At 46.2% G+C, this 11,129-nt stretch overlaps 1 protein-coding gene across 3 annotated transcripts in view; it reads right to left on the minus strand.

Moving 5' to 3' along the window:
• The window catches only part of ITGA6 (integrin subunit alpha 6), an 83,212-nt gene extending 77,962 nt beyond the window's left edge, over positions 1-5,250 (minus strand). Inside the window, exon 1 of one of the 3 annotated variants that reach the window (XM_089916662.1) lies at positions 4,903-5,250. In XM_089916662.1, coding sequence (XP_089772788.1) covers positions 4,903-5,084 — 182 coding nt within the window. In that variant the 5' untranslated portion in view covers positions 5,085-5,250. The remainder of the gene's footprint in view (positions 1-4,902) is intronic. The other 2 variants (XM_022570040.2, XM_022570041.2) reach the window with 2 other exon arrangements.
• Between the last annotated feature and the right edge of the window lie 5,879 nt (positions 5,251-11,129).

Below are 11,129 nucleotides of genomic sequence, written 5' to 3' on the forward strand. Positions count from 1 at the left end.
AGTCTCGTTTTAACAACCAGCAGATCCTGAGTACGCACTGCAGTGCAGGTCAGCCTGTATTTCTGGGGTTAAGTTCTAAAGTCTGCCTTTAAGGCAAAAGTCAAGTGTAATTAAAAATCACCTATAGAAACAAAATCACTCATGAAAATCCCTTAGCTGGGACCTGGGCCCTTGAAAACTCAAAAACCAAGAACTGAGGTCTTGTGGGGTCTTTGCGTTACCACCACAGCTTCTCTTTCCCTGGGGGCAGCAGAGATACCTACGGTGAGCAGGGAAGGACAGAGGGCTAAATAAAGGGATTTCTCCGTCTCTACCCTGGGCTGGAAAAATTGATTTCACAAGTTAAATTGAGTGTATGATATGACTCCATTGTACTTGCAAGGCATATGCTACGTGCCATCAGGCAAAGAAATGAACGTTAAGACCCCTGCCCTCACATAACCTATAATCCAGCTGGGGGAGATCAGTTCATCCTCTGAAAATGGCAGATAACCGATATACACAAAACCATCAGAACACGATAGGAAGGGATACGGACATTCAAAGGAAGAAGAAGTGCTGTAGTATGGGTTGGGCTCAAAAGGCTTTCATGGAGAAATTTAAACTGGTTCTTACAACATGAATATGTTCTTCAAGGTGGGCTGACTCGGAACCAACCAGGGTTCCAGGTAAAACTGACCCTGTCACTTAAGCAAAGGATAGTATTTTCTATTATGTCTCCACTTTCCATCTTGAAAGTGCCAGGTAATTCACCTGCCACTCCGTCCACAGCAGTACGTTAAGTCAAGGTTCTTAGGGGAACCAGGCACCATAGTTCCAGTACTATTTGGTTACAAAGCTTAAATTAAATCTTGATATTATTGTTACGCTAAAATACAGAATTATACAACTAAGAACACAGTACTTGCTTCTTTACAATAGTGTAACACTTTATTACATGAGCATTTCACCTGACTTTCCCGACATATTACACATACCACAAAAATACTTTTCTTTTTTGACCCTAAGTCATTCATTACTTGGATGGGCTCACACCAGCCTGTGCTCAAATTCAACTTGTCCATTTCTGCTTCCTTGCAGAGTCCTAAGATCTCCTCCAAGTCTCCCTGCCCATTTTGTCTCTTTCTCGACTCTGAGGACTCAAGGTGACTGAGACAGTCCCTGGACGATGGCCCTGGGCCACATGGCACTCTGAATGAATGCAAGGAAGCAAGTACTTAAGTACACATCCTGGACACAGTTCTGATCCTGGGCTGGCTCCAGTCACCCCTCACTGGGCTTTTTCAGAAGGGGAAGGAGTGACAGGCAAAGAAGGACCCGGAAGCTGATCCAAGGCCAGCTGGAATAAGGGTCAATAGGAAGAGAGTCCAGGCACAGATATTTAAATAGACAGCCTGACCCACATGGGGAGCAATTTAATAAATCAACCTCACATAGCACATTTCCAAAATTCAGATGCTGGCCAATTTCTCCAGGTCTGAAGGACGCTTCTGACTTTTCCTTTTAGAGGTGGAATGAGCGTGAGTCAGAAATACCAAGTTCAAATCCAGATTTTGTTAAGATTCTGCTTAAGCACTCAAGAGACTTTAGACATTTCCTAACTTTCAGCTTCAGTTTCTTCATCTATAAAGGGAGCTAGTTGGACTAGATGATCTCTAGTTCAGTAAACACGATTTTAAGAGCGGAAGCATCGCAAGTCTGAGAAAAACCAAGAGCAAATGTTAGAGTCAGAACAGAAGCGACAGTGGGCCTGGAGAGCCTTAGGAAGACAGCAGTGATCAGAAAGTTCCCCAAAATAAGAAAATGGCAATTGGATTAGACCCAGGATTGCTCCCTGAGGATATCACTTATCTCTTCCTTCCAGATTCTGCCCTGCAGTCATACACAGATCCGTCTCTTCCCAGAAGAGCTAAGAGGGATGATTCACAGGATGGACATACCCACAGATGCCACCCCCTACTTTCTACCTAGGCAGGGTGACTCAACCTTAACTACCTAAGAGAAATGAAAGATTCCAAGGTCCTCAGACCTCAGTAACTCAGCCAACCAACTAATAACCTTTTGGAGTCTGAAACTTCTTTAATACACAGCCGAGGAAAGTTTTACAAGTCTCTATTTCAATTTTACAGTCCCCAGAGTTCTAGGAACACCCAGCATGTTTTAAGGCTCTCAGATACAATATTATTCTGTTATAAAATGTTAAGTAGAGTTTAAAATGTTATTAAATATTTAAATGGCATCGTAGAAAGTTTAACCCACAAACATCTATGGTTTGTTCCCATAATTCTGCATTCATCTGCTATGCCCACACATCTTTGGTATTTTACTTCTCCTGCCTCAGTAAAGTCCCCTGTTCAAGAAACTAACTTTTGTTATAAGTCTAAGATGGATTAAAGTTAAATTGCTTTGAAAATGGGTTTCATAAATGTGACTAAGTTTAAATTACCCAACCTACAATAACCTTTGACTTTACTCTTTGGCAGAGTGAGAATCACAGGATGTTTAACACCTGTGGAGTAGCAGGGCACACAGTAGGAATTCAGTTACTGCTTCTAAATGCATCATCATTTAGTCAGCAAATACCCATGCCAGGCAGGAATCAGGCACTTTGCATGTTATCTCTTAATCCTCACAACAGCCCTATTAAGCAGTAATAATCTCCGTTTTACAGATAAAGACACTAAGGCTCAAAGTAACAGCTGAGAAGGAATTTTGAGCTCAGGTCTCTCTCACCAGTTCCCTGAAATACTCCCACTGAGCTTTTCCATCAAGTACAGAGTTTAGGAAGCTGGCCCAGAAGTTGTGAGGTCTCAGCCTCACCGGCTGTTATTTACACACATCCTTTACTGACAAAGGTTACAACTGATGTGGATATGATATGGCCTGTGTGTGCTGGTTCTCCTGGTGGGGCCAATGCTGCTGGAATACTTTACCAAAAGAAGCGATTGGGGGTGGGGGGAGGGGAGGGGCGTGGAGGTGGGGGAAGCAGCATTTGACATAAACCACAGCCCCTTAGAGTGTGGTTACTGCCACACTCTGAGCTCGAAGGAAAGATACAGCCCCCTTAGAGTGAGCTGCTCCTCTCCTTCAGTCCCTAAGAAGAGCATTTCTAGAAGGCATCAGACCCCAAACACAGGCTGCTTCTTACTTACCTGCAGCAGCTCTCATAGAGAAGCCCACCAGAGAGAACAAGCTTTAGCAAGCATGCGGCTAACCTTAGTGACAACAGAGATCCTGGCTGAAGTCACGTTTTGCAAATCTCCACCAAGACACTTTCTTGCCCCAGTACTTCCCCTTCACAATCTTTGCTTGAACAAGTATTTCAAGGAAACCACCAGCTTCAGGAGGCATCTGGCGCAGAGAATGCTAAGGAGAATGTATTCCTCCTGCGGGCCCACGATCATTTCTGCACTAACAAGTTCATTCTCCATATGGGTAGATACACATCTACAAGCTCAAGTATTCAGAGACACTAAATGTCATCCATTCACTGAGTTACCAGAAGCCACCTTCCATTTCAAATTTACAGCATAATTATTTCTACTAAGAGAAAGCAGAGTATAAGCAGCTGGCCAGGCCTGCAGACCACCCCCAACTAATTTCTTTGCTTCACTAGCAGGTGTTACCAGAAAAATCTGACTTTAAGATTCAGGGACCCGCAACATTCACCGATTCCAAAGTTCTCAATTGCTGAAATCAAGAGGTTTCCTCCAGCCCCTAAAATCCCATTCCCCTCTCATAAACACAAAGTCCTCTCTCCTGTAGCTGCACTTTGCTTTCTTCGCTCTGTTGGTCCTGGAAGTACCTCAGTTCAACTAAAGGCCTGTGGGGAGGGGGGACCTTTTGTGAGTTTATTTTTCGGTAGCACAGATCAAGAATGTAGCTCACAGCGATTACGGCGACTAAGCTCCCAAATACCTTCTCCAGCCTAAAGAGTTTGATCATGTGGGAACCAAACACTGTCTCCAAAGAAAAAGAGAGGCTAAGAGTGCCGGTCTCCACTTTCTCCAGGGAAGAGCACTGCTCTGCCATGGTGCGGGGCTGTCACTTCCAAACCTTGTTTGCAAAGCACCAGTCCAGATCGGACATTTTGCTTTCACCCCTCGGCAGGGCCTGCCCAGTGCAGGGGCCCAGAGGGTCTCGGGTGGCGCCGGACGCTTTGGGGCTTGGGCGAAGGGTCGGTCACACCACTAAGAGGGGTCTTGTTTTCTCAGCTGATCTAGCCTGCGAACAGGTGCGTGGTTAGTTCCATCTTTTTTTTTTTTTTTTTTTTTTTAGTTCCATCTTTTTGAAAAGGGGAAAGGCATGTAAAAGTCTCTCCTACTGGAACACCCGCCCTTCGGGGAAAGCCTCGCAGGACGTGATGAAAGATGGCTTTCCAACTTCTGCGGGGCGCGCGAGTCTGCGGGGGGCCGCGGTGCTCTCTGTGAGTTTGGGAAAGGCCTGGATCTCCCTGAACGACCCTCCCAGTCACCTCACCGCAGCGTACAGCGACCCTCCACCCCACGTCACCCCCGCCTAGCACACACGTGAAGCTCAGCAAAGCATGCCACCTGCCGGGTTCCCAGCAAACACGCCCAGAGGGAAGGACCGCCGGAAAACACTTTGTTTAAAAAAAAAAAAGTAAACTCTCCCGGGGCCGAGGACAGCCCCGCCTGGCACCGGGGCCACGGTCCGCAGGGGTCGGCCCCCGGGTTCTCCTCCTTCCGGGGCTGAATGGGGGGGAGGCGCGGCGCCGGGCGGGGCCGGAGGCGAGCGCGCGGGGCGTCGGGCCCCGCTCCCCCCGGGGGCCGGCGGAGTCCCGGGCGAGGCAGGGCCGGCCGGCGGGAACGCGGCGCGCCCTCGCCCCGGTTCGCTCGCGGGCCGGCGCCCCGATGGGGTGGGCAGAATAGGGGAACTCACAGCCGCTTGTCCTCGGGCTGCAGCTGCCAGTGCATGGCCAGCGAGAAGCCGAAGAGGCTCCCGGAGTCCCCGGTTTTCTCGATCACATTGTCCTCGCGGGTGTCCAAGTTGAAGGCGGCGCCGAGCCGCGGCAGGAGCCCCGCCGACAGGTAGAGCAGCCACAGTCGCCCCGCGGCCGCCATAGGCCGGCGCCTCGGGAGGGGAGCGGGAAGCTGCGCGGCCGCCCTGCGCTGCGGGCTGGGTTCGAGGCTGCCGCCGCGGCCACCTCGGTCTCCTCTCGCCGCCTCGCCCGGCCCCACCCCCGGGACGAGTCGCGCTCTCCGCCTGGCCGCTCCCCCTCGCGGGCAGCTCCCGACCACTGAATGAGCCCGTTGTTCTCTGGAGACTCGCAGGCGTTTTATCAAGTGACGAGAACGCCGGCCCCGCCCCGGCCCTCCCCACCCCCTGGCCCCTCCTCGCACGCCCGCCGCCGGCACCTTCCCGGCCGGCCCGGCTGCGGTGCGGTGCGGCGGGGCGCTGCCCCTCCCTGCCGCCCCGCACCTGGCCCGGAAGCTGCGGCGGGGAGACCCGGAGGCGAGCTGCGGGCCGGGCAGCCCCGGCTCGGGTGTCCTCCTGGAGAGAAACACTTGAATTGTGGTTGCCATTCGGCGCAGAGCCGGGAAGGCGTTTACTACCTGTTAGTTAAGACAAGTGCTGGTGATGCGCCGGCCCTAATGCCCGGAGCCCTGGGCGCTCGCCAACCGAGGCCCACGTGCAAATGCAGGCTGCCTTCATTCATTCCACAAGTGTTTATGGAGCGATTAACGCGGGCCAGGTACTTGGGGAATGGAGCTCTATAGATTCTGCTCGGCCCTCAAAGACCTAACCGTCGAAAAGGATAACAGCACAAATAGGGCTGTGCAATTGACAACGCGCAGCTATTATTTCATGCTCCTAACAATCCTATGAGGTGGGTGTTTTCTTTTTGCAGATGAGAAAACTGAAGCTCAGCCTTGCCCCAGAGCATCCACAGATCTGCGTCCAGGTGGAAAAGAGAGTTGGTGGGAGAAGTCACACTGGTGTAGGCAGCTTCACACTTGGTTTCCAGGTGTTCTCAGACTGAGAAGGCCCTCAACAGGGAAGGATGAGTTATTTAAAGTGGCACCCACGAGCTCAGGAGCCCTTCTTCCCTGCCCCCAGATACCCAGAACTAGTTGGGAGGAGTACTTCCTGCCGAGAGACCGCTCTGAGTTCGGTGTGGGTGGCCTAAAGGCTCCAGCCTCCAGCACAAGGGGTGGGGCCTCCAGTGAGGTGTTGACCCCTGGGGTAACTTTATCCTGCAGGGGTTGTTAACCCGGGGAGAGAGAATTCAGGTTACTGTGAATTTGGATGGCAAAAAAAAAAAAATTACATTTTCATTTTCACTAATCTTTTAACTGACATTTAGCATTTCCTTCCATTATGAAGGTAGGCAGCACACCACGGTGGCAGTAAGAATCCATGACTTAGTCTCCAGTAGAACCCATAGGTTTTTTACATCACATCACAGTTGCTACAAATATCTTAAATTACAGTAGTTATCAGATAGACCCTCAGCTAGATCTTGTTATGTAATATGTCAATTAAAATGTATATAATAGTGCTATAACAATTTTTTAAAAATATTGTGTTAACTGTATTTCAATAAAATTGGTTTCCTTTGTAATCCCATGTATTTTATTTTATGCATTTAAAAACCTGGTTCTGGGCCTTCCCTGGCGGTTCACTGGTTAAGACTCCGTGCTTCCAATGCAGAGGACTCAGGTTCCATCCCTGGTCGGGGGAACTAAGATCCCACATGGCGCATGGCATGGCCAAAAGATTAAAAAAATAATAATAAAAACCTTGTTCTAAAAAGGGGTCCATGGTCTTCAGCAGTCTGCCAAAAATGCTAGCCCAAAGGCTCCTGGAATGCCTTGGGGAGCCCGCCTTGAAATCTAACATAGAAAGAGAAGCAGAGTGCAGTCCCAGGGAAGAGCTGGAGCTCTGAGTGTGCCTGTGGCGATGGGGGGTAGGGGTCATGTGCCATCTCGCCGCAAGGGGTATTTACACCAAGGGAGCAGCCTGTACCACACCGAAAAGCCACCTGAACATCATCAAGAGTCCACAGGTGGTAAGAGCTGCCAGGAGTGGGGTATGTCCCACTTCTCTCCCAATCGATACCTCCAGTCAAATATAGTCCAAAGTGGGGTGCAGTGAGTTCAAGTTCAGTAGACAATCTTGAAGATCACACTGTTTTAACCAGTACGTGATAACCTTGATAAGGTTGAGAAACCGTTGGAGACTATAATCTGGTAAGCTAAGAAACAGCTGCAATATGATTTTTCATGCAAGTTAGCCTTTCTTCTTCATGTTAAACACATACTATTCCAGAGGGTACAGGTCCCAGCTATTATAGTTAGAGCACAACGAACCTCACTGCAGGCTGGTACTCAGCAGGAGCCACTGATGGGGCTGTAATGGTTGCTGAAATACTTCTGAACTAGTAGCCAAAAGCTATGCCCTGAGCTCCCCAGGTTCAACTGGCCACTTTCCTAGGACCCGCCAACTTCCCCACAATTCAGCAGCTCAAAGGTTTGAGCCCTTAAGCCCTGCCTGGCACTACAAGGGCTTCTGATTGGGTGTGCTCATGTCATACCAACTGTTAACTATACCGAATATCACCCCTTGCTTCCAAGAGTAATTCTTGCTTCCTCCCAAAGGTATGTTTAGTCGATGATGTTTGAATAGCCAGAGTTAGCTCCTTGATCCCAAATACAGATTATGCTCAAATTGAAATTTTACATAATGTTAAATTTAAACATAGTGCTTCCAAATTGAGTACTACTTATGTGGGAGAAGGAGGGGATAAAAACAAGGATGAGAGACTCGTTCTGGAGTGTGCCAAGTGCCCATCACAGGGGACCCACACTCCTGCCTTCCACCTATCTCTGGTTACGATGCCAAACATACTTGAAATTGAGTCAAACCCAGGCTCTTAATAATAACCTCTTTGAAGATTGGCAGTGCTTCCTGATTAACTGTAACAATCAAGGTTTGTGAATTAGTTGTCATTTCCGTGGTAAATAGTTAAGGCTGACATAAGAGGTGTCTTAGAAAAAGGAGGTTTAGAGGTCCTTCAGGATCTGCTGAGGACAATGTCAGTCTATAGGGTCAAAGGAATGAAAGAATCAAGACATCTAAAAATTATGCATTAAAGACCTGAGGAGGGAGGTACATAGTTATAATGAAAAAAATTCTGGAACAAAAAGACACTTGTCTGGAACCAAAGTGAGAGAGAGAGCTTGATGATAAATGTGTGCTGACCATTAGATGGCATGGGGGGGGGGGGGTGTGTATGAAAAAAACCAAAGGGCTCTACAAATCCAGTTATGACAAAATTGTGTCATGTTCCCAAAAAGCCTCATTAGAAAACAAACAAAATGGAATACCTAAGAAAATGATATGATAATCACAGAAGAAATTTTACAAACTGAAATTTTTAAGTAAAAAGGCAGTGAAAGCAATGAATAGAAGCATTTGCTCAGTTGACAGCTTTTGAATTCTTGTATTTTACCGATATACTTTTCAAAAGAAATTTTTTTGTTCTATATTCCACTTATGGTAGAGGAGCTTGTAAATAATTTTAAACTATGGGTCACCCATGCAAAGGTCTGAGGTACTCACGTCATGCCTGATATATTTTCCATTTCCTGGGACCTACTTTAATCATTTTTGCTCTCAGGTTCCCTGTTCTATTGACTTTGTCGTCACCAACAGCAGAGGATATCATATTTGCTGCTTTTAGGCAACGTAGAAACTATTAAAACATCTCTTTATTCTTCTGTGGTCGCGTTACATCGCCATATCAACAGTTTCACGTGTTCCCTGCGGCCCTTTGATGAAGGCCATTTGTCAGAGTGGTTAGCAGATGGTCCGTGGAACCCAAGTCACTTCAGATCCCATCTCTGCTCCACACTGGCCAGGTGACCTTAAACAAGTCATTGAATCTCTCTCCACCTCAGTTTCCCCAGCTATGAAGTAGGGATAACAGCATCCACCCTCAAAGAGTCGCCTTGCCTTGAGGATGAATAAAGTTAGCGTGAGCTGAAGCACTTAGAATGTTGTGTCAGAACTTCCACCCATGTGTACAGGCTTTCACAATTTGGCTTTTACAAGTTATGCACTGACCCATGGTATACCTACAGTTTTATAAACTAGGTGTATATAGCAAACTGTTCCAAACTGGGATTCAGACTGTTCAGTGGCAGAGTTTTTTGTGTTTCAGAAAAAGAAATAGAGTTTTCTCCAATTGCTTTTTTTGTCTCTATATACGTGTTCAGGGGTTTTCCTTCCACACTGAACCTTAATGCTTTTTGTTTGGATATTTTATTTGCTGTAAGTCACAGCGCATTTTCTAGGGGCAAATCTGCCTTTGGTTTGGACCAGGATAATCCAGATTGCCAGCTCTACCTTATTTTAACACTCAGATCTATTTTATTTATTTATTTTCCCAGTTTTATTAAGATATAATTGCTATAGAACATTGTATAAGTTTAAGCTATACAATATAATGATTTGATATATGTATATATTATGAAATGATCACCACAATAAGTTTAGTTAACATCCATCACCTCACAGAGTTACAGTTTTTTTCCTTGTGATGAGAACTTTTAAGATTTATTATCTTAGCAACTCTCAAAGATACAATACAGTGTTGTTAACTATAGTCACCATGCTGTGCATTACAACCTCACAACATATTTATCTTACTAACTGGAAATTTGTTTCTTTTGACCACCTTCACCCATTTCCCCCCCCCACCCGCCTCTGGTAATCGCCCATCTGTTCTTTGTTTCTATGAGTTGTTTTTTGTTTTTTTTTTTCAGATTCCACATATAAGTGAGATCATACAATATTTGTCTTTTTCTGACTAATTTCACTTAGCATAATGCCCTCAAGGTCCATCCATGTTGTCACAAACAGCAGGATTTCTTTCTTTTCTATGATTGAATAATATTCCATTGTGTGATATATACGTGAAAATGTGATATATATATTTTTTCTTTACCCATTTTCTTTATCCATTCATCCATCAATAGACCCTTAGGTTGTTCACCAGATCTTTTTTTTAAAAAAAGATGCTTTTTTAAAATTTATTTTATTTTTGGCTGCGTTGGGTCTTCGTTGCTGCACGCAGGCTTTTCTCTGGTTGCGGTGAGTGGGGGCTACTCTTTGTTGCAGTGCTCAGGCTTCTCATTGTGGTGGCTTCTCTTGTTGCAGAACACAGGCTCTAGGCACACAGGCTTCAGTAGTTGTGGCATGGGGTCTCAGTCGTTGTGGCTTGCGGGCTCTAGAGCACAGGCTCAGTAGCTCAGTAGTTGTGGCACGTGGGATTAGTTGCTCCACGGCATGTGGCATCTTCCTGGAACAGGACTTGAACCCATGTCCGCTGCCTTGGCAGGCGGATTCTTAACCACTGCGCCACCAGGGAAGCCCCACCAGATCTATTTTAAAGTAAATTTAAGTTGAATGTTTCTAATTTGCTTGTTTGTTATGAATGCATTAAATGTTGTACAGTATTTCACGTTGCCATTTTAGATGGGATTCTTTTTTTCAAATTTGTTTTGAGGGAAATTTTCTAAGCCAAGAAGGCCCATTTTGCCAGCCAGCCAGAAATAAACTCAAACTTTAAATGAATCAAGTTAAGTCTAAAACTGAGCTCCCAAGGCTGAGGTGAAACCCCCACCGGAAAATTTGGTTTTCCATCCCCACCATCATCAGAAACAAACATGAATCTCTGTGTATCTCATGCCGCACAAATGCAGTCTTGACAGGCCAAACTTGGAGGAGACGTTTTTAAAATTTTTTCTTGCTTTCTATAAAAATATCTTAACTGGAAAAAAAGACAAGCTGATTCTGAGTTAGGACTTAACCCAGTGATCTCTGGAGTGTATCAATTCAGGTCAAAGCAAGCACTCAGGGAAGGCAGCTTAGCCTCACCCACTTCCCAGCTGACAGCCTGGAGCAAGTTCCTCTACTTCTCCAGGACTCAGTTTTCTAGTCTGTAAAATGGCCAGAAATCTTACTTCACCAGGTTGTTGTAAGGATTAAATGAGATTATATATGTGAGATACAGAGCAGAGTGTCTGCTATTAAATATGTGCTGAATAAAATAGTAGCTGTGAAAATGAAGGAGAAGAAAATATACTAGAATATAAAACAAA

The sequence above is a fragment of the Delphinapterus leucas genome, chromosome 8 (genome assembly GCF_059928025.1).
Source record: "Delphinapterus leucas isolate spDelLeu-1000000601 "Yukka" chromosome 8, BTC_Dleu_Yukka2, whole genome shotgun sequence".
Lineage (NCBI taxonomy): Eukaryota > Metazoa > Chordata > Mammalia > Artiodactyla > Monodontidae > Delphinapterus > Delphinapterus leucas.